Below are 21,857 nucleotides of genomic sequence, written 5' to 3'. Positions count from 1 at the left end.
GCTTCTGCTTTTATTCTAAGTAGGTTAGAACTTGATTAGTGCCTGCACTGAATTCTGTATATGGCAATCTTCAGGCTTTCTTAACCTTCCCTTCTGTCGTTACTTGCAGCTAAATGGGGTCTTTTTTAGAAAAACTTTTCCATGTGTAACACTTGATCTGAAGGACTTGTCCCAGGTCTTGTGTTGTTTTACACTTCTGTATTGCTTTATTCCTTAAAAATATTGCAAAGGAAATAAACCTGTTTTTCATTTCTTATTAGCAGAGGAGCTGAGCCTTCTTAATTGGAAAGCAAGTTGCTGGTTCCAGGTGTTTTGGTACCCAGAGTAAGTCAGAGAGTGGTGCTCTGTGAGAACTGGGGAAGTACAGAGCAGAGAGGGTATTCAAGGGTGTAAGAAGGCTGAAGGAGTTCAGGTGGCAGCAGCCAGGTGAAAAAACCTGCATGCTCTTCTGTTATGCTTCACAGTGTTACTGTCCTGGCATTTCTTAGTGGTTTCTTGGGTATCTAGCAGTAAAACTTAACATGTTGGTGTGGGGTCTGGTGAGGTGGCTACTCTGGACAAATTGAGAGGGGATTCTCTCTAAATAAACAAAACCGAAGCAAAAGTCTAGAGTTTTACAGATGGATTCTCTTGAAACTACGCTGCCTCAGGCATGCTGCCTCTGTGTGATCCTCATCTCATTAACAGGGGGAGAACTGCTGGTGATTGGGCAGCATGCAGCCAAAGGGCCTCCAGTAACTTCCTCCCAGAAATGCATGCACCATTCAGTGTGACAGGCCAGGCAACAAGGGCCACTGAAGGAACAAGCCAGGTACAGCCTATTTGGAGGCTGGTCTGTATTTCACACTGCAAAAGTTCACATAGATGCCATTCAGTTTTTTTTTTTTTTTTTTGAGCATCAGGATATAGGTTAATGTCAAACCTAACCCATTACAGCTCCTTGCTGCCATGGAAAGGTTTTTCTTTTTTTTTTTTTTTCTTTTCTTTTGCAACTTGTGCTCCCTGCCCTAACAGCTCTATCTTCATTCTCCATCACTTTTTACAAGCTGAATCAAGGCAGTGATACATTCATCTAACAGAAATGTTCTTCCCTTTTTTCAATGGGGGTTAAATTTCTGTTGGATTAGGTGTTACAGTAGCAAACAAGGGGAGTGGTTAATTAGTTGATCCAGTGGAAAAAAGCTGAGACTACTCCATAGAATGGCATTTAATTACACCAGAATAAGATAATGTAAAGCAGAATACTCGTTTATACTCATCCCCAACAAGTCGTGTTGGGGACAACATCACAAGGGAGTGCTGAGATAGTGCCAGCACCTCAACACCATCAGCCTCGTGTAGTCAAGGTAGTGTGAGACATCTCTCAAGGAACTGCACCTGCTAGCTTGTGTACTACAGCCCGGGCTACAGTGAAGTGCTTTATATGTTGGTCACACTCTGAGCATAGCTTTCAGCTAACACTTGATAAAATAGTGCTTTAAAGAATGTCACAAAGTTAGGTCCAGTAGAGGAGAATGGGATTTTAAGGCTGTAAATGCCTAGATTAAAAAGAACTAAAAGCAAGTCAAAGGATACAGGGTAGCCTCGAGATCAGGAAGAGGAGGAAATTGGAATACTACAGACTGCAGTAGGCTGAACAATGCTCTGTGAATGAAACTGCTAAACTAAGTTGGAGCTGCCAGGTGTGTGTTGTGACCAAGAACATGATTTCCTTTGACAAGGAGTCTCAGGGGAGTTTTTCCTGCCTCTATATTTAGTCGCTCTATCTTGATTCTCTGAAAGAGGGCACTGTCCTGCAAGTGGCAGAAGAGTGGAATGTGTGTGCTTGAATCTCCCATTTAACTCATGCAACACATGAGTGCCAGTAGTCACCAATAGTCTTAATGATAACTGAGCTGTGAACTGGGGTAGCTGAGGGCCATGAAACTGCTTCATCTTTTATAAATGCACTTATCAAGTGTGATAGTGCCCCAAGGGAAAAGAAGGGAATCTGTGCTTCGTAGTCCAAAACTGAATTAAAACTGATTACTGACAGCTTTATAAAGCTGCGTTTTTCCTCAGTGATTACTCTTCACAATCTGTATTTATCTTAAGAGCAATTAGATAGACATTGTCTGATCCAAATTAACTTTCTGGCCAGTAGCTGCTTTGTTACCAACCTTCTTGTGTATGTAGTGACTGTATCAATTGTACACCTAGTGCCAGTTAAGGGAAGAAATTATTCAAGTTAAAACATCTCTTGTCTCCCATCAAAGATACTCAATTCAGTATTCAGGTGTATCTGCAGTGGAGACAAGTTGTAAAAGATAGAAACAGAAATCTTTAGGAAGTCCTAGTAAATGCAGACACTTTCATTCCTTCATCCAGTAAGTTCCTTGAACTTTCAAAGTTAATTAGGTACCAGAAACTTCAGAAAAGTTTCTAATTTTACATCTTTAGGAATATGGAACAATTTTTGTCATATATGTTTTGCCTGGTGATAAGAGGTTGGATTTGACTTAAACAAAAATGTTGGTTCTCAGGTTGGTTGCTGTTAGGTACCAACTGAGGTTGGTGCCTAGAAAAAGATAAGTAACAAATAATGCTGTAAAGTGCCAGCATTTTTTTTCACTTATCTTGAATGTAGGATCACAAATTCTGCCTTAACAATCAAAGTATTTTACTTGTTTTTTTTTCCCTCTTATTTGTAGCCTTCCCTTGGAGTTCTGCAGTGATTTTTAAAGTTGGCTCATGAGCATAAATATATGGCTGAAGAATTGGTCTGTTATCTCATTTAAATGAGGCTGCAGTGAAACACAACACAATAAAAAAAAAAGAAGTCTGTAGAAAGTACACTCAATACTTAGTGCCTTTGCTCTAAAATTCTCTTCAACACAGCTGGGGAAAATGGCTGAAAATGGAGATGGTGAAAACATGTCTATTTTGGAAACCAAAATCTGTCAGCAAATTGAGGTAAGTTCTATTTATAGTTTGGGATCTCTACTGAGCAGCAGTTTTGGAGACATTCATTGGTAGGGCCTTAGATAATGGGAAGTTAACTTCATGGGGAGTTAGGCTTGAATCTTCAGCTCATTAAAAAATGTCTGTCACAGATCTATGACACATATTTAATACTTGAAGATAATTCATAATTGTATTTTGAGTTGGCAGTTGTACTTGTCTAGAGTTACCTACAAGACCACCATTTAAAAACACAAAAGGTTTAACTTGGTAGCATTTTAGGTGCTATTGCAAGTGAATGTATCATTGAGCAACTTGCTACTGTGTGTGCTGGGGTTGTTCTGTGTATGCAAATTCTGTATGACTTATGTAGGGGGAAAAAATTCTCCCATTCAGTAATCTGTGCTGGTCAAAATATTATCACACTGCATAACTTGCTATTATAATTTACTGCATTGTAAGTGCTTGCTACAAGTTACAAATAAACTTATGTGTCTACTTTTGAATAACTGCTTCTCCCCCTGAAGGCTTGGAGGGCTACCATGAAAAACTAAGCACATGACTTAATGTGACATCAAGAACAAACCTGTTTTCCTGAAGGACAAAAATACAGCTACATGTGAATCCCTATTAGCAGAGGAGCTGGAATAACTATTTATAAAAAAACAAACCAAAACAAAAAAACCCAGAACAACCTCAGAGATGGAGGAGAAATAGTTGACAAAGCTAGACTTAGGGTAATGTGAGTTTCACATGTACCAGAGGGGCAGGTATTGTTGCAAAACCTGCACTGATTTTTTTAAGGAACAATAATATCAGTGGAAAGGCTTCAACTTACCCCTAAAGCTTCAAGTATTTAACCCTAGTTAGATGGCAGCTAGTAAGCAAAAGAGTGATTTACTAGTGTGTCTTGTACTAAATGGAACAATTTGTTAACTACATGACACTGCTTTTCCCATGCTAGACATGGCCAAAATGCCAGCACAGTAAATTTATAAACAGTTTTTTAATCTTACAGTATTTTATTGAATGAGACCTAAAAACTCTCGTCAACGTGCATGATTTCTTACTGTGGCAAATACAATATTCTTGGTTATGCATCTTTTAAGAAAGGACTAAAACCTGAGTCCATTGCTCACAAATATGACTTTAGACTCTGCAGAGCTGGATCAGGTTTATGAATAATTGTTAAGAGACTAAATTTCATGCCTTCCCTAAACAAAACTGTAGTCTGTCTTTGCCCCATTAGTCCCATTGGATGAAGCACTATGTTTTGTACAGTTTGTGTTGCAGATAACTTCTGGAGAAGCACCATGTTCAAGTATGTAAGTAAGAGAGTAACAGTTTCAGATTTTCTTATTGTTTGGATGTATGAGTTTTGGTATTTCAATCCACCACAGTAAGCTGTCAGATGAAAATGAGCTTTTTAAGACTGAAATCTCAAGCCCTTCTCTCCCTTCTTTTTTACAGTACTATTTTGGCAATCACAATCTACCAAGAGACAAGTTCCTGAAGGAACAGATCAAACAAGATGATGGCTGGGTGCCTTTAGAAGTCATGATCAAATTCAACAGGTAAAACAAAATACAGCTAATCTGGATGGAAGGTTACCTTTCAGCTACTTATCTCTATTTGGGGCCAAATGTCCCTGATCTGCATTTAGAACTTGTATTGCTGTTTTAACATTTGGTTTCAGCTTTGCCTGTGTATCTGAAATAACCTGTATGTGCTTCCTTACTAGGTTAAGTCGCCTTTCAAAAGATTTTACTGTTATTGTAGAAGCACTAAGGAAATCCAAGACTGGTCTAATGGAAATAAACGAAGACAAAACTAAAATCAGAAGATCTCCAAACAAACCTCTTCCTGAATTAAATGACCAGTATAAGGCTGCAATTAAAAACAGATCTGTATATGTTGTAAGTGAACTTCTGCTTTGCTCTGTGCTGTTTCTGCATGACACTGACCAAGAAGCATTTATGTAAAGCTTGAATGATCTCATACTAGAGAGATTATGTTATGATTTCTGACTCAGTTGGAGTTTGTTGCATATAATTGAAGCTTGTTACTGTATTGCAGAAAGGCTTTCCACTAGATGCAACTCTTGATGATATCAAAGAATGGCTTGAGGATAAAGGTCCAGTTGAAAACATTCAAATGAGAAGAACACTGCAGAGAACATTCAAGGTAACTTGCAATGAACACCTATAGACCTGGGGTAGGGATCCTCCCCTGGACAAAATTCTTGGCTATTACTCTTAACACTGAATATTTCTTGCCATTTAACAGGGCTCAATATTTGCAGTTTTTGACAGTGTTGAATCTGCTAAGAAGTTTACAGAGATTCCAAACCAAAAGTACAAAGACACAGAGCTGATAGTACTTTTCAAGTAAGTCTGTTTAGCTGATGTCTGTATCCACTCTTGGCCATTATTAGTTCATGGAAGAACCTGGCTTGATTTGAGAAGCCTAAGTTTCTGTGCTGCTGTACAGGTATTAATATAGTTTTACCTTTTGGAAGCTAGCATCTTAACTCTGAAATAGTCTCAGCTGTTTCTTGGCTGCTGCTCTCCTACAAAGCCATTATAATGGAATACTTTTAAGTGGTATTAATTGAATTTATATTCTGTTGAAGGGAAGAATATTGTACAAAGAAAAATGAAGAAAGGAGACAAAATAAAGTAGAAGCTAAAGCAAGAGCTAAACAGTAAGTGATCAATTGAAGTCCCTGGTTTTTCTTATCTGACCATACTTGAACCAGCTTTTAACTAATTTAACTTTTCTACAGGGAAAAAGAAGAAAAACAGAAACAAGCAGCAGATGCTGAAATGGTATGGGTTTCTTAAATCTTTACATCTGAAAACTATGCAATGTTTGCTTTTGTATGGCTTTTCAGTCCACATATAGCAAACATGCTTCTGCAGCTACATTTTATAAAGTTAATGTGGGATATTCAGAGTTTGATATTCTTTGATATAGAGCACTTCCTAGAAAGTCACTACAGCTTTTCCAACCAGCCTATACAGTAAGACTTTTTTCATGGCATTCAATCCTATTTTCAGGAGACCAGTTTTGTTCAAAGGCTCATACCCTCAACTTTATAGGCATGTTTACCTGTTCAGAAGTGATCCTAAGTGCACCACTGAGATAATTCTTCTATGATATTTAAAGGCTCCAGTAAGGATTTAATCAGTATTATATAGATTTTCAGAGGTGTCAGCCTTCAGAAAACTGTTGTGTAGAATTTGAAGAGTAGGTCCTCTGAGGGAAAGGAGTTTTAAGTGCCACAGAAATGTATCACACTAAGCAAAGAAAACAGGAAAAAAAAAAATAGGTGTTTTGGTACTGGTGTAGTGCTAAGGAAGGTGATTTCAGTTGCATGTTTTAGGACTCTTAGGATTGGGAGAAAAATATTCAAGCTTGTCTTTCCAACAAAGCTGTGATTTTTAATTTTTTTTTTTTTTTTCTTTTTCTCATTTAGAAGTCTCTGGAAGAAAAGACTGGATGTCTTTTGAAGTTTTTTGGTGATCTAGATGACCAAACATGCAGAGAAGATCTCCATGAAGTATTTTCTAATCACGGAGAAATCAAGTGGATACACTTTGTCAGAGGGGCAAAGGAGGTCAGTAGAACCTTAGATGGGGAATGAAGATCTGTGTCTTAAAATTTGAAACAGAATGATTAAATGCTTGTTCAAATAAAATAAGAAATGATTTGACCTGGAGACCTGCAGAATATTTAGAGAATTTAATTATTCCCTTAAATTATTTCAATAAAAGATAAAGGTTGCAGATAAAGGTTTCAGTTGATAGTTTAAAACTGAGACTGAGAATGTTTGTCAGGTAGTCTGAAGGTTTTGTTTCAATCTGGGTATATTTTACATCATACAAGAGTAGTGAAGCTACTGAGATACCAAGTAAGGTATGTTGCTTATCACTCGCGCTGAGTGTTTTTGCAGTAAGATTCAAATGCAAATGCCATTCTTCTTTTTTAAAGGGAATTATCCTGTTTAAGGATATTGCAAAAGAAGCTCTGGAAAAAGCCAAAGCAGCACATAATGGAAATTTACAGCTTCGGAGCAAGGATGTTACATGGGAAGTGCTAGAAGGAGAGGCAGAGAAAGAAGCTCTGAAAAAAATACTGGAAGACCAGCAAGAATTGCTAAAACAGAAAACAAAAGGTCCTCTTTTAATTGGTTTGAACGTTTGTATCTTAGAAGTGGCGTTGTGTAAAAGTGAATGTAAATAGGGAATATATACTAAACACTAAATGTAAAGCATTATTTTGAGCTTGCCAGTTAAAGGACAAATGATATCAAGTTCCTGATGTTTTATATCCTCACAGGACGCAAAATTAAAGGAAAAGGAAGAGGGGGAAAGGTACCTCAAGGTGCGAACAAAGGGAAAATACAGTTCCAGGGCAAGAAAATTAAGTTTGAGAATGAAGAAGAAGGTGGTGAAGATGATACTAAAACAGGTATGTCATTCTGTGACCTAGATGCAGCTTCTTTAGTACATGGAGCTCAGGTTTCTTAAAAGTGTTTCAGATTTGGCCATACACTGTAGTATTTCTCTTTAAGTATCAATAAAAAAATGGCTTGGTGCCTTCCATAACTGTCAAAAAATCATGTTAAAATTACTACTAGATATCTGAGGCTGTACTGCAGGGCTGTTAAAAGCATTCTGCATTGAAAAATGGGGGTTGTCAGCAGTATTACACAACTGTACAGACCCAGTCTCTTGAGTGGTGAATTTCTTTTCCTTGAGTTTTACATTACTGCATATTGGTATTTAGCTTGGAGAAGCTGAAAAACTAAGCTTTTGTTCATTAGATATGGCACCTGCTTAAACAAAACTTGGTGAAACCCATTTCATCTTAGCTTCCCACAGTAATAAGTAAACCTGCTAGCACAGTAGTTGTTGTGGATAAACTATGAGTTATCCTTGAACTAAAATGATAGGTAGGGTGTCTTTTCATAAGACTTAAGGTAATTCTGAAATGTTTTTCTGTAGCATAAATGACTACGTATTAAATCTTGCAGAACCAGCAAGTCCCAAGAAGAGACCACTAGAGGAGACAGAAAAAGAAGAACCTGCACCAAAACAACTGAAAACAGAAAATGGAGATCAGTAATGCTAGAACAATGATAATTAAAAAAAAGCATTGTTTTTATTGTTCCATTTTCAGTAAGTTTTAAAGACATGCCTCAGGTCAGGAGTTTCTTGGCAGAAAATCTAATGAAATCCACTTCAATGTCAACCTACAATGAGAAGAAAGCTTCATTTTGTTGGGTTACAGCTTTTTTTTGTTTAAAAAGCATACTTCCAGTTAATACACCAGCCTGGAAAACTCTTATATTTATAGTTTTGTTTATACTGTCAGATCATCTTAACTTCTCTGGTGTCTCATTCAAGTGTAAAAGATTCTGAACTTTGTAATCTTGTGGCTACATTAAATAGCAGCTGCCAATAAATTCAGAAATGAAAACTGCTTACTACTGAAGCCTGGATGTTAATGCAGTATAAAGCAGTAACTGTGAAGTAACAAAACTGAAGGACAGACATTCATCTTTTAACTTCAAGTCACTGAGACAATAGGTACAGCTAAGTAGAACTTCTGGTGTTTGCTACTCAGCTTACATAACAATCTTCCTATCTTGCTTAGTCTACTCCAAGATTCTTCACAGTTCTCAAGTGCTGTGAACATTCTTAAGTATACGTGGCTCTAAAACTTAAATCTTGTTCGGTAGAATCTATTTACCTGCTTAGTTCAAAACAGCATTTTCTCAATTTTGTCAGGTTTTATACTTACTGATTTCTTCTTATGGAACTTGTATGATGCTGGTAGGTCATATCTAAGTTCTGTGAACAGCACAAAGAATGCTTGTTACACTAGAATGACTTAGTCAATTGCCTTGGACCCTATGCCCATGTTCTTCAGGTGGCCACCCCTGGTGGCCCTTGACTGGACAACTGTTCTGACCTCTGGACTAGATGATATAGTGGCATATAAGCCAGCCACATCAGGCAGTGGGTGAACACATTAAATGCAGAAATGCAGCTGTGTTTCAAGCATTTGTGCAACTTTCATGTCTCAAGCTGTCTGACTGCTTAAAGCATCTACCTGGTGATACGCAAGAATTGGGAAGATACTTGAACTGTCAGAAAACCCCAAGTCCAGGATTCTTTATCTAAGAGAACTGACCTGCACTTTGTTGTTCAGCATCAGTCTCCTTTTGAAGCAAGAAGGTAGGTAACTTCATGCTTGAGGGAAAATACAGTCCAGGAGGAATTCTAATTCTGCACAGAGTATGTGTTCCCCAGAGCTTTATTAAGTACCTGCTTGTGTTCTTGCTGGGTACCAAGGTATATTAATAAAAAAGAAAGGGACTGCTCAAAGTCCTACATCACCTTCAGCATTAAATCACACTTAAATTTACTTCAGGCTGTTAAGACTGGCTAGTAGTGCTACAGATATTAGCCCCCAGCAACTTTTTTTCTTTAACAAATTAATCTTACCTGCTATGACTTCCATGTTCACTTCCCATTCATCTGCTTTCTTTTTAATGTGCTACAATATTGAATAGATAAAGTAATTTTAAAAGCTCTGTTCTACACTGTCTTATAAACATCTATTCCCCTGTACTTAATTAAAAACTCCTGTACTTTTGTTTTTCAAGCTGAAACTTTTTATATCACATACTTACCTTGATGTCAGATCAGTTATTTGATGTGATTAAGTATTTACCCAAAACAAGTTTCATGTCCTCTATTTCATATATTTCATATTCACATATTTGTGTGAACAAATCAGAGAAGCAATAGGCAAGATCATGAAGTGCCAGCAAGTTCATTGCCTTGTTAATGCTCACCTTATTAAAATGCATGACTTACCTGCCGAGTTGAAGTTTTGTGAAGGGAATATACAGCTGTTTCTGCCATCTGTAAAGCAGTTTTCAGAAAAATCATATCCATTCCTAAAAGAAGGATGAAATCATTATAATTGTTAAATCCAAGCTTAAACTAAAGGATGTAAAGATCTGCTTCGTTCTTCAATTTTTCTGGAGTAATAGCTAATTCAGAAACGGCACTGAATACATTAAGGTATACAAAGTATTTCTAAAACTTACCCAATTGCTTTTAGTAAAACAAAAATGATTGAGATATGAAATGTGCTGTTTATTTCAAACCCAACAATTGCTGGTTGCAATGTTTAAAGTTGTTAATCTGTACTTAGGATACTGATTCCAGATCAGCAAAACACTAGGTAATTACAATAGGTAATTGTAATAAAGTTAGGAAATGGTTCATTGGAAGTGTTTTTCTTGCTGTTTTGTTCCTAATAATTCCTGCCTGACTTCCAGAATTACCAACCTTTATTATGCTTGGTTCCAAACGGAGGGTTCATAATAACTGTGTCAAAAGTCTTTGACATGCTGTCAGATAAAGAACAGACATCACACTGAACCATGTTTATGTTCGGGAGCTCAAAGTCTTCAATGTTGCTATTAAATATTTCCAGTGCATCTGCATCTATGTCAAACCCCACACACAATCTGTTAAGAAAAAAACCAAAAGTTCTGCATCAATCTCCTGCAAACTAAAATGGTGTTTAAATTCTAGTGTAAAGTGTTGAAAGGGATCTGTGCACATGACGTGTTTTATCTAGGAAATGCAATGAGCATACTCTAAAAATTCAGTGATCAAATACAATTTTACAGTTTGTGAAAGAAGTTTCATGTATGTATTCATATAGTGCTTCAGGGGAAAGTCAACATCATGACTTCCACATTCCTGGCCACTGTTGACCTCTTTCACTATTTGAATGGTTATTGACTGTCTAAATGTATTATATAGACTCATTATGTAACAGATAAGATACCTAAAATTAAGTTCTAATCTTATTTTCTACTTTTTTATTCCAGAAAAAAACCCACAACTAGAACTTAGTATTAAATACTTACCCTGCTCCTAACATTGCACTTCCAATGCTGAGCATGCCACAACCACATCCTAAATCTGCAATTGTTTTGTTTTCAATATCATCAAAAGTTGTGTGAATTGTATAAAGCATACATGCTGTGAGGAAAAAAAAAAAAATACAACACTCAGACCAGTAAAAATCTGAATTATCAAGAAAAGCTACTTCTGCCTTCAGAAAGCTCACAACTAGAGGTATCTTGTCATGCAAAATTAACCTGCTGTTCTGTCTCTAGTTCTCTTCTTCATTTGTATGTGATAAAAATTCAAAGACATTTTCATGAATTATCATGCTGGAGGGACAGAACTACTCGCAGAATTGTGAGTATTGCTTGTAGAAAAAACGTCTATTGTAGAAAAGCAAGAGAAAGATATAAAACATCAGAAAAAATAATTACAGTGTGGCTGAGTATGTGTATGTACACTTAATGTTTTGTGTTACAAAGCAAATTAACTTCAGCTTTTTCATTTACAGATTAATGTTTCTATGACATCTTTTAAATCAATTAACTTGATTATTGGATTGTATGTTAGCAGTATACTAATGAAAACAAGTTAACATCATTAAAAAATGACTTACATTCTTGCGAGGTACTGTTTCTCAACTACTTATAGTGTAAAGGCTTCAAAGAAGCTAATACAGTAAATATACATTTGTTTTAACGTGCTGTAAAAGAGACACGGGTGCTGTAGGTAACCTCTACCTGCGATATGAGGTCTCGTTGGATACTGTTCAAGAAGCAGTTTTGGACTTTCAAAAGTATCAACTTGTTGAAGGCAGCTTTCCAATTCTTTAAGCTTTAATTTCTTCATGTTTACAGGTTAGCTAAGGAAAATAATATGCAAAGTTACAGCAACATAAGTAAACTACATATTTTAAATCATTTTACACGCAACCCCCTTCTGTACTCCTCAGCATCTCCCAGATGTTCTCATGCAAAGATTTTCAGGGATGCAGCTGCCGGAGCGTTCGATGACAGTGGAGAAGCGCGGAGCCGGCGAATGCGAGGCCGTTCCCGGACGGCGGCAGTCCCGTTCCTCACATTCCGCCGGTAACCGGCTCCCGCACCAAGCCAGGTGCCGACGAGGCGCTGCGCCCTTCTCGGCCCGGCGCTCCGCTCCTTCGGACAGGCCCGGCCGGCTATCGAGAGAGGCTTCCTGCCCTGTCGGGACCAGGAACTGGGCTTCTATCAGCCACACCGGCCGCTCGCCCGACGCGGATAGCCGCTGACCCGGACTCCCCTCCCGCACCCACTGCCCCTTGACACCGTCACCACTCACCGCGGTCCCGGCGGGGCGGCCCCGGCAGATCCACGCAGCGCCGCGCACTTCCGCCGCGCCGCCCGCCCCTCGCCGCCAGCCAGGCCCCGGGCCCAGCCACCGGGCCGCCGCGCCACACCTCCTGCCCGGCCCCCTGGCGCCAGCCTTATCGTGGCCGGCGAGCCACTGTCCTTGCAGTGCCAGCGAGCAGCTGCCGGAATGAAACGTAACAAATTGTCCCCTTTTTTAATTAGTTGCTATCTGTGACTATGCATTATGAACAGGATACAGTGCATTACAACCTGAGACGCTGCCACTGTGAGGTGCTCGTGGAAGCCCAGGTCTGTCCCACAGCACTTTCTCCAGTGATCAATCAGTGAGCGCCATCGGGGACAGAAAGCGGGGTCATGGATTTCTGCCCGTCTTGTGGAAAGGGCAGTCACGGAAAGAAAAGTAACGGATTCACTTGCTTTTCTTATGCGTCCCTTCTTATCATCTTGGAGGGACACATACTGCGGGCGACCGGCAGTGGAACCACAGTACAGCACAGGTCACCAGAGAGGGACAGCCACAGAACGACAGTGGCAAAGCCAGCAGAGGGGTGTCGGCCTCGGGCACCTGTGTTTTGTTGCAGTCAAATCAAAAGTTACTTTCATTCACGGCCAGATTTTTATTTTCTTCCAAGATTTTCCATTATGCAGTCGAGAATCTATTTACCGAGGTGTTGAACCAGTATGTGAGCTATGGTAACACATCCAAATACGTTCTCTCCTGGTGGGAGCGTGCAGACACGTCCCAGTACCTCAGGACGAGGGGCTGCCGATGTCCCGGACACCCTGCTCGGCCCGGCGCGTCCTCCGCCTCCCAGACGCAGGAGTTACCAGCTGGGTTCCTGCCGAGCAGAGCCCGTCAGTGCTCTGCCACCTCTAGCGGGGCGGCTGATGGCAGCGAGGGCGCAACCACGGGCGTGAAGCCTGAGGTGCCCGCTATTGCCGCTGCCTTCAGAGGCGCCACCTCCAACCCAGTGGGACCCCTGCGGCCCGGACACACCGGCGGCAGCCGCTTCGCTAGAGGAGCGGCCCCGTAACAAAAGGGACTCCGCTATACTCGGGGGCGCTGGGCTGCACAGGTAGGGCGCCCCAGGCGAGCAGTGGCCCGTACCGCCATGGCCTGCTCCCCGTTCTGACAAGGAGCTGCAGGCCGACAGGGGAGGGTGGCGACATTTTGTGGGGCGGGGGCGAGGGACACGCACCTGCGCGCTGACAAGGCGGCGGGGAGGGCAGAGGAAGAGGAGGGGTAATGTCAGGGGAGGGGAGAGGCAGTGTCAGGAGGAGGGAGCGGGCGGTGGGGAGGGCGCCGGTTCCGCGGCTATCGCGAGAGGGAGGCGCCGCCGCGCCGCTGGGAGGGGAGAGAGGGCGGCGGGGGGAGCCCCAGAGCCGGGAGCCCGGCGCAGCCGTAACGGCCCCTCAGTTTCTCATCATGGCGGGGGCCGGCGCCAGCGGCCGGGATAAGTGGGAGACGGCGAAGGAGTTGAAGAAGGCGCTGGGCGGCGAGGGCGGCTCAGCGGCGGCGGACGACCTGCGGACGCTGCTGGAGCGGGTGCTGGCCCCGGAGGCGGGCCCGGGCGGCGGCGAGGCGGCGGCCGAAGCGCTGGAGTGGTGCCGCTGCCTGCTGTCTGGCGGGGAGCCGTGGGACAGCTTCGTGCAAGCCGTGCGGGCCTACGACCCGGCCACGCTGTGCGGTCTGGTATGGACGGCCAACTTCGTGGCCTACCGGTGCCGGACATGCGGGATCTCGCCCTGCATGAGCCTGTGTGCCGAGTGCTTCCACCAAGGCGAGCACGCCGGGCACGACTACAACATGTTCCGGAGCCAGGCGGGGGGCGCCTGCGACTGCGGCGACAGCAACGTCATGCGGGAGGCCGGGTGAGCGCCGGCGGCCTCGGCGGGGCGGGCGGGCACCTGCCGGCGGGAGCGGCCTCCCCGCTGGTGGCAGAGGGGTGTCCGGAGCTCGGCGGCCGCCCGCTGTCTCCCTGCGCGCCGGGCGAGGGGGGCACCTGCTTCCGCCTGGGTCCTCTCCCTCCCTCCCTGGCTGTGAGCCGGATGAGGCTCTGTGGAAACTGCGCCCGGGCCGAGGCCGGAGGTCAGCCCCACCTTCCCGGCCGCCAGCCCCGGTCCGCCAAGGTGGTTTCCTTCTTTGTTGATGGGGGTGTGGCCTTTTTTATGACCCTTTGCAAATTTCGTTGCCCTTACCTTCAGTGAAATTGATAAGGCAGAGTGCAAGGGAGGCTGTACCTGTCAGCTCCTAGCTAGCAGCCTTGGCCTACCCAAGCTGACCACGAAGTGTGTCCAAATACTTTTGGATTTCATGTGAAGCAATGTGCCAAAATGAACAGATTGGGAGAGAGAGATCCATTTCAGTGTGCTTTTCCAGTTTGCAGTTCGTCTTGCCTTCTCTTCTTGCTATTCTCATCTTCACATCAAGGAATTTGGTAACTCTTGGATGAGTATGACAGTGCAGGGTTTAGGGGAAGTCAAATGGCCTTCGTATTCTGTAAGCGTGCAGACCTACTGGAGACAAGACTTGAGTACCTGGCCAGAAGAAGAGGAATGTTGCACCTCATTATACTGCCCTTTGTTCTTTTGTAGTCAATGGTAAAAGGAAAGATGAATCAGCCATTTATGGAATGGAGGTGATACCTAGCCAGTAAACTTAAAATTTCATGACTGAATATGTTCTTGGAGCTCCCTGTGTGCGTTCATCGAAGAGCTAAAGACTTCACCAGAAGACAGTTTGAAGTGCTTGACTGAGGCATCTCTTCAGACTGGCTTTCTAGAATAGTCTCTGTCTTGTCTTACCCTTGATGAGATGGTGTGCTCAAGAGCCATCTCATATCATCTCTTCCTAATCTTGAATTCTGGCATACTTAGTAGGAAAAGCTTAGGAACGTGTAGAAATACTAAAATGTTTTCCTTGGTTCTTTTCGTGTTTTTAACATATACAGTCTGTAATTCTGCATTGGTCTGCATCTTAAGATGCTTTCTCTTTGCATTTATATTTAGGGATTTCACTAATTCTGTTTTTTTCTGTTGCTTGAAGGTTGTCATCTTGGCTCTGATTTTTGCTGTGTCACCAGTGTCCTGCTTTGGGCCTTGTGGTGGCTTCATTGTTTGTTTCTTGTTATGTTTTCCCCCTCCCCTCCCTATTTGTTTCTCTTCCTATTTGACTTCATAATTTCTTCATTCTTCATTTTTGGTGGAATCTTTTCTTGTTGGCAGACTCCCTCCAGTGGAAGACTTTTTTTTCTTCCTTTTGTTTACAGTGAACTTCAAGTGGCTTCAAGGGGCTACTCCTGAAGTGATTCTTTCTTTATTAGATCTTGTTCAACTTCTAGTGATTCTGCTATCCTTAATATCACAGAAGTAACAGTTTTCCTTGACCTGGACAAGTAAGAAAAAAAAAATTCATGTGACTTCTTCCAGTGCTCAGTGTGGGATAGATTTAGGGCTCCTCTCAGTGGCAGGATTTTAATAGAGCACAGGCAAATTTATCTGCTATAGGTAGTTATTAAAACTACTTAAGATACGGTTCTTTCCTAAGATGTTATGACCTTCACGAATTTCCTATTTTAAAGTTTTATTTTTGAAGAAGCCTTATTTGGTAAAGAAGAAATGAAAAAAAAAAGCTGTCAAATATGCAGTGTAAATAGATGCAAACCTTGAGGGAGTAAGAGTGTTCTAGTTTCTCTGTTTACCCTACTTACTACTTTTAATAGTAGAATTGGAGAGTAAATTGTTTAGCATGTAAAGTTGGTCTCTTCAGGAGGTTTGATTGCTCTAGATAAAGAATTCCACAGTGTAAGTTTAGAAACAACACTGCTGAGCTGAGCAGTAGATTTTCCAGTTGTCTGAAACATAGAGAAGGACAGTACAGCCAGCACTCCACATAAAGTTGCTTCTATTATGTAAAGACATTAAACCAGTGCAGTTAAGTGAGCTAGAAACTTTGTTTGCTATGCAAGACAAAGTTAAGCTTAAACCAGTATTAAAACATTAATGTGTGGAAACACACACATAGTTTTGTCTGTTGGTTTGAATTGCTTCAATGCAGTGTGTTTAGATAAACTGATTTCACTCTGAGTATACAAATTGCACAATTACAAAGGTAGCGCTTTACTTCTTAAAGTTGTGAGGCCTTCATGGTAGATTCAGGAAACTGGAGTGTGTCTGGCCCAATATAACCTTGGCCACCACAGCCTAAGCTACTATTAATAGCAAGGGAATCAAACGTGGAGCCTACTTAATGAACTTTATCTACCATCTGCCCTCTCAGATAAGATTTTGTGTTGATCCTGTGTATGAATATTACACTGACAGTAGTTTGTTTCTGTGGAGTTTTGTTCTCTGGTCTTCATGTTCAGAGTTTTTTTATTTCATGTATTTCAGCAAATACTTCTCAAGAAGTCTTCGTTAACTGTTAAGCTTTAAAGGAAATATCTTCACCTTACCATCTGGAATATCTTTTAATTTCCTTTGGGCTGGTTAATGTAAATCTAGAAATTTTTTGGTCTGGGGTATAAGGATGTGTGTGTTAATCTTTTATTATTAATTAAATCTATAATCAACTGTTTAGAGATAAGCAAGTTTTTTTTTTTTATGATGCTTTTACATACAAAATCTGGACTATAGCATTATATGTTTGCTTTAGGTATGTTGTGTAATTCTCATTTGTTTTAGAAAAATCATATTGCCATACTCTTAAACCTTTTGATTCCCATGCAAATTCTAGTGTTTTGATGACTAAGTTAGTCACAGTTGGTCAGATCTACTAGATTGTAACAGTCTGTAGAAGATATCCAAGCTTGCAAATCTAGCTGCTTGTCAAAGTATTAAAAATTCTAGCTGTGGCAAGGTTTAATACATTTTAAGGTCTAGTCTTATGTCAGTAGGTGAAAATAGTTTGTAGTCCTCTTCCATAAGGTATCTAGCCATGGGCAAATGAAATTCTGCAGTTCCTTCTGAGATAGTTTTGGAGAAGGCAGAATCTTCAGTTCTGAAGCATTTATAGTAGACATACACTCATAGTTCAGCAGGTGGGTGAGTTCATCTGTTGGGTGAAAAAAACCAAATGCAGATGAACAGGAGGAAATTCAGACTGGAGTATTTTTTGTTGGTAGATGATCTTGTTTTATGATGAAACTTAGTAGTTTATAAAGCTTGAAGAAAGTGCTATGGCATCTGGTGGTTAGAGGTATAGGAGGATAACTAGTCAGTTGTCTGTTGCTGGTGAGTCCTGTCTTGTTTCTGTGGCTGCCTTATTCTGGTTCCCCTTTAAGTCTGTAGACAGTAACCTGATATACCAGAGAGCCTCTACACTTTGGCTGTTTCACTCCCTCGTGTCCTGTTTCTGAGTATGTCTCACTGAGTGTTGACTTATTTGTTAAATTAATCATGTGGGAAGCAGATGTTTTAGTGCTGCATTACAGTACAGAGAGAGTAAGATCTCCATCAAAAGTTGCATATTCTGGAAGGCAAAAAGCCAGCTTAAGAATTTGCAGTGATGTTTGCTGTGTATTTTATGGTAGTTATGACAACCAGGGGCTACATTGACTCAGAGCATTGCCTTCTCTTATGGCCTATATCAAAGGATCTAAGAAATTATCAATTTTTGCTTGTGACAATGATCCATTTCTCTATCAGTAGGCCTAATGTGAAATAAAAAAAAAAAAAAGCTGTAATTTTAAGAAAGGTAACTTACGGATTGGTATTATGCCATATGTTCAAATGCACTTGGAGGTAACTACCTCTAATCTTTATGCAGTCCTGTGTCTAATGATCCATACTTATCTTTCCATTTAGCTCTGTTTTGGAGTATACATCAATGTAGGTTTCATGGAGGTCCTGTCTGAGCTATACACAAGATCAGATCTTTCTTTTTTTTCACATTATGTCTGTCTTGAACTGATGTATCTGCTGGGTTTACTGTGATCATGTATGGAAAGGCTGTAAAATTCTCTTTGCCTCCTCTCAGAGCTAGCAATTATGATAATTATGTTTCTAATTTCTAGGCTAATTCTCTCCTGCTTTAATTTATTTAGATTTGGCTCTATTTTTTCAGTGCATCAAAATGTTTGCAGCCAGTGGGTATTATTGAATGCTTAGTTTTAGTTACAGTTTTGGACTGAAGTGTTGGTGACTTTTGCTACCCTGTCCTCTTATCCTTCTTTCCTTCTGTCTGTCTCAATTCCTTATAGCTTTTCAGAGACACTTACAGGAACTCAGTCCAATAGAAATGGCTTTGCTGTGCTTTTTGGGAGCTATAGGATGAGAGGAAATGGCCTCAAGCTACACCAAAGGAAGTTTAGGTTGGATTTTTTAGGAAAAATTTGTTCACCTAAGGGTTGTCAAGTGTTGGAACAGACTGCCCAGGGAAGTGGTTGAGTCACTGTCCTTGGAGGTATTTAGAAGCCATGTACCACTTAGGGACATGGTTTAGTTGTGGACTTGGCAATGCTGGGTTATGGTTGTACTCAATGATTTCCAACCTTGGTTCTTTCCTACCTAAATGGTTCTGTGATTCTTATGTTTATTTTCTGTTGCTAAATAGGAGTGAAGGACCTTGTTCTATTCTTGACTTGAGAAAAGTTCAACAAATAGGGTGACAGTAAAAGAACAAGCTTGCTGTTGAGAAACCTTTGAATGTATTCTATACATGTTCATCAGGCAGTCTCTTGTTTCATCTTGGATTGTAGCTACTGTGATCCATTTAAGCTCAGAAATGCCAGATCTGCCTGCAGCTGGGTAATGGGACGTACAGGTAATAACTATTTTACTGGCATTAAGTAGATTATGTGGTTGTTTTATGGAGTGTCCTTCAACAGCAAATCACCTGTTTAGCATATATATAGCATGTTGCTGCTTCAAGGTTGTCTCTTCCATGGTGCCTCAATTATTTTCTTCAGGAGTAGCCAAGAATGTTTCACTTCCCCAGGACTTAGACTAGGTTTGGTTCTTCAAAAAGTTGCTGATGCTTTATCAACAGGCTGAGACACTGTACATTGTTAGGGAGTTTAGCCTCTGACCAACCATATCCTGGACTGCATAACAAGAAGGGTGACCTGCAGGTTGGGGAAAGTAATTCTCCCCTCCCCTCTACCCTGCTCTGGTGAGACCCCACCTGGAGTACTATGACCAGCTATGGAGTGCTCAGTACAGGGAAGGACAGATCTGTTTCAGCAGATGCAGGGGAGGGCCACAAAAATATTCAGAGGCATGGCACACCTCTCCTATGAGAGAACTGGGGGTTGTTCAGGATGGAAAAGGTTCCAGGAAGACCTCATCATGGCCTTTCAGTACTTAAAGGGGGCCTGTAAGAAAGATGCAGACAGACTTTCTAGTAGGACCTGTTGTGGTAGGACAAGGGGTAAGGTTTTAAACTAAAAGAGGGTGTATTTAGACTAGATATAAAGAAGAAATCTTTATCATGAGGGTTTCCCAGAGGTGATAGGTGCCCCATCCCTGGAAACATTCAAGGTCAGGTTGGAATGATGTAGTTGAGGATGTTATTTCTCATTGCAAGGGGGTTGGACTAGGTGACCTTTAAAGGTCCCTTCCAACCCGAACTATTTTATTAGTCTCTGCTTTTGAAGTCCTTTGGGCTACCAAGGATGTCTCTCTGAAGGAAACTGAGGAGAAGTCTCAGCTGTTAGCTTGGTATCATCATCGTCATGGCTTGGCTTCGCAAACGAAGGTTTAAGAAGAGCTCTGCCCACACTACAGGTGTGGGTTCACCCTTCCAGCCCGTGCTGTGGCTGTTTCAGGTGAGGTGAAGCATGCATGGAACAGGCCCCACCCTTTACTCCTGAGGTTTATTGCCAGGGCCCAGCGAGCTTGGACGGTGACAGTGAAGTCCTCAGGATGGATGTAGGTTTAGTCAGGATCCTTCTCTTAGATGGATGGCCTTACAGGCCTAAACAAGCTCCATCTGCCTGGGTTTGGAGTTAGAGTTGTCCTTCTCCTAGGGTGGTTGCCTGAAGACTACTGAGCCCCTCCTGCCCATGGACACACTTTGTCTGTCTGACCCTCCAGTTGTGACCCATCTGGCATGGGAGACCCTACTGGAGGCATCTGCCCCCTCCAGCATAGCTCCCAACCTCACCAGGGCATGCAAGCTCCTTCTTCATGTCAAGGGGGTGCCCATGGAGGAGTGTTAGCTTGGTATGAGACTCTGAATAAACCCATGGTCTGATGGGTGGGACTCTTCAGAACAAGAGCTCCACTATCTGATCTTCCACATAGAGTGTAGAAATTCAGTCAGAGATTCACACCAACCACAGTGTTTCAAAGAACTACCATTACCATGTAGGAAATAATATATTCCCTCTGCCATCCTCCCCACCTCCCCCAGATGTAAAGCTCAGCCCTTTGTTCACTGCTTAGGATTCCACAGTAACATTCAGTAGTTTTTGCAGAGCTTCAGGTGAGGGCTTATCCTTGGAAAGCATAAATTATTTCAGACCAATGTGATGGTGAAGTCCATCATGACAATTGGCTAACAAACCTGCCTGTCTTGATTTTGTTTAAGAATTAAGGACTACATCAACATCTAAATTAGTTGCTGCAGTGTTTCCCAGGCAAGTGCTATTTTGTATTGCTTTTAGACCTGTGGTCTGCTGCCATGTGCTTTATATATGTCTCAGGAATAGCATGCAGTTTCTTCAGAGGTGTCAATCAGATAATCAAATGTATCAATATACAGAACTTTAAATATTTAGATGCCTGAAGTCTTGCTGTGTTAGTCACTGAACAAACAGCAGTTCTTCCCCAAAGCTTTTGCTGATAGGGCTGATCTCTAAAGATTGAGTTCATGATACAAGACTGCTGTGTATCTTGCCTTTTATGAAATGGGCTTATTTATTGAATGACTTATCTGTTGCTTAATAATATACCTTATTCTATAGACAATTTTTAAAGAACTGGCATTTTGAAGGTCTGTGGAAGCAATTTCATTTAGATTTGGGCTAACAAGTGTTGATTTTCAGTTCCTTTGCTTTGATCCCACCAACTTCTGAAGGTCCTTTTATCCCTTTTGTGAAGCTATCAGCTGTCCAGGACTCTTAAGTTTGCTGTGTCAGGGTGGAATGTTATTTGTCTGGTAGGTATCTGATCTACGTGGAGCTGTTGACGAGTCTGTTGGCAACAGAATAAACATTTTCAGTGTATCTTTGGGGAGCACATTCCTAAAGAACTTTTGTCTTCTAGGTCTTTCTTAATGACAATTAATATAGGTTAAACTCAAGGTTCAGGCCATTCTTCCTTATCACTTGCAGGATATTAAAATATTAAAATATTAAAAGAAAAATTGGAATGGTAGTTGATAGCTGCAGGTGATTTTAAATAATCTCCTAGGTGTCCTTCTCTATGCAGGGTTCTGGTAGTAAGCTTTGAAAATAATATGCTGAGTTTTCTTTACATGGAAGTAATAGCAACAGCCCTTTTGGTTATTAAAATAACAAGGACTATATAATGAACTCTGCCTTCATCAGGATGCATCTTTTCATTTTCTCACAGTGCCTGCAGCCATAATAGCTCTGGCATGGAACATACAGGCACTTACCTTTCCCAGGTCATACATATGCACCTTGTCTGTTGGAAGCCTGACCAAAGTGGTATCCTCAGCTGA

The 21,857-nt window shown here is 41.3% G+C and overlaps 3 protein-coding genes across 9 annotated transcripts in view; 2 read left to right on the top strand and 1 right to left on the bottom strand.

Moving 5' to 3' along the window:
- Positions 1-260: 260 nt before the first annotated feature.
- On the top strand, positions 261-8,427 carry SSB (small RNA binding exonuclease protection factor La). The gene is made up of 12 exons (XM_071747405.1): positions 261-426; positions 2,691-2,952; positions 4,411-4,514; positions 4,682-4,856; positions 5,017-5,124; positions 5,227-5,327; positions 5,573-5,644; positions 5,726-5,768; positions 6,419-6,559; positions 6,934-7,117; positions 7,282-7,413; positions 7,979-8,427. The coding sequence occupies exons 2-12, from the start codon at positions 2,887-2,889 to the stop codon at positions 8,068-8,070; spliced, it is 1,218 nt and encodes a 405-aa protein (XP_071603506.1). The 5' UTR covers positions 261-426; positions 2,691-2,886; the 3' UTR covers positions 8,071-8,427.
- METTL5 (methyltransferase 5, N6-adenosine) lies at positions 8,088-12,756 on the bottom strand. Of its 3 annotated transcripts, none has more exons than XM_071747408.1 (8): positions 12,647-12,756; positions 11,621-11,742; positions 10,901-11,015; positions 10,311-10,492; positions 9,831-9,913; positions 9,456-9,507; positions 8,749-8,798; positions 8,088-8,197 (listed from the first exon to the last, which is right to left on the bottom strand). In XM_071747408.1, the coding sequence occupies exons 2-8, from the start codon at positions 11,727-11,729 to the stop codon at positions 8,144-8,146; spliced, it is 645 nt and encodes a 214-aa protein (XP_071603509.1). In that variant the 5' UTR covers positions 11,730-11,742; positions 12,647-12,756; the 3' UTR covers positions 8,088-8,143. The 3 variants fall into 3 exon arrangements, with proteins under 3 accessions (XP_071603509.1, XP_071603507.1, XP_071603508.1); XM_071747406.1 differs by lacking the exon at positions 12,647-12,756 and adding an exon at positions 12,198-12,329; XM_071747407.1 differs by lacking the exon at positions 12,647-12,756 and having other exon boundaries at positions 11,621-11,875.
- Positions 12,757-13,526: 770 nt separating this feature from the next.
- Positions 13,527-21,857, top strand: part of UBR3 (ubiquitin protein ligase E3 component n-recognin 3) — a 103,669-nt gene continuing 95,338 nt past the window's right edge. For 4 of the 5 annotated variants that reach the window (XM_071747399.1, XM_071747398.1, XM_071747395.1 and 1 more), the window contains exon 1: positions 13,528-14,101. In XM_071747399.1, coding sequence (XP_071603500.1) covers positions 13,656-14,101 — 446 coding nt within the window. In that variant the 5' untranslated portion in view covers positions 13,528-13,655. Of the gene's footprint in view, positions 14,102-21,857 lie in introns of all 5 variants that reach the window. The other variant, XR_011726560.1, reaches the window with a different exon arrangement.

This window comes from Heliangelus exortis, chromosome 6 (assembly GCF_036169615.1).
Source record: "Heliangelus exortis chromosome 6, bHelExo1.hap1, whole genome shotgun sequence".
Lineage (NCBI taxonomy): Eukaryota > Metazoa > Chordata > Aves > Apodiformes > Trochilidae > Heliangelus > Heliangelus exortis.
The sequence above is the reverse complement of the archived record's forward strand: the minus strand, read 5'-3'. Positions and strand labels throughout refer to the sequence as shown.

Bases quoted from the DNA above. Each gene is read 5' to 3' on its own strand.
- SSB (XM_071747405.1), top strand. From the start codon at position 2,887: ATGGCTGAAAATGGAGATGGTGAAAACATGTCTATTTTGGAAACCAAA. The intron at 5,769-6,418 runs GTATGGGTTTCT...TTTCTCATTTAG, and splicing joins AAGCAGCAGATGCTGAAATG to AAGTCTCTGGAAGAAAAGAC. The intron at 7,118-7,281 runs GTCCTCTTTTAA...ATATCCTCACAG, and splicing joins GCTAAAACAGAAAACAAAAG to GACGCAAAATTAAAGGAAAA.
- METTL5 (XM_071747408.1), bottom strand. From the start codon at position 11,729: ATGAAGAAATTAAAGCTTAAAGAATTGGAAAGCTGCCTTCAACAAGTT. The intron at 10,493-10,900 runs GTAAGTATTTAA...TTTTCTTAACAG, and splicing joins AGTGCAATGTTAGGAGCAGG to ATTGTGTGTGGGGTTTGACA. The intron at 9,914-10,310 runs GTTGGTAATTCT...TCCTTCTTTTAG, and splicing joins TGGAACCAAGCATAATAAAG to GAATGGATATGATTTTTCTG.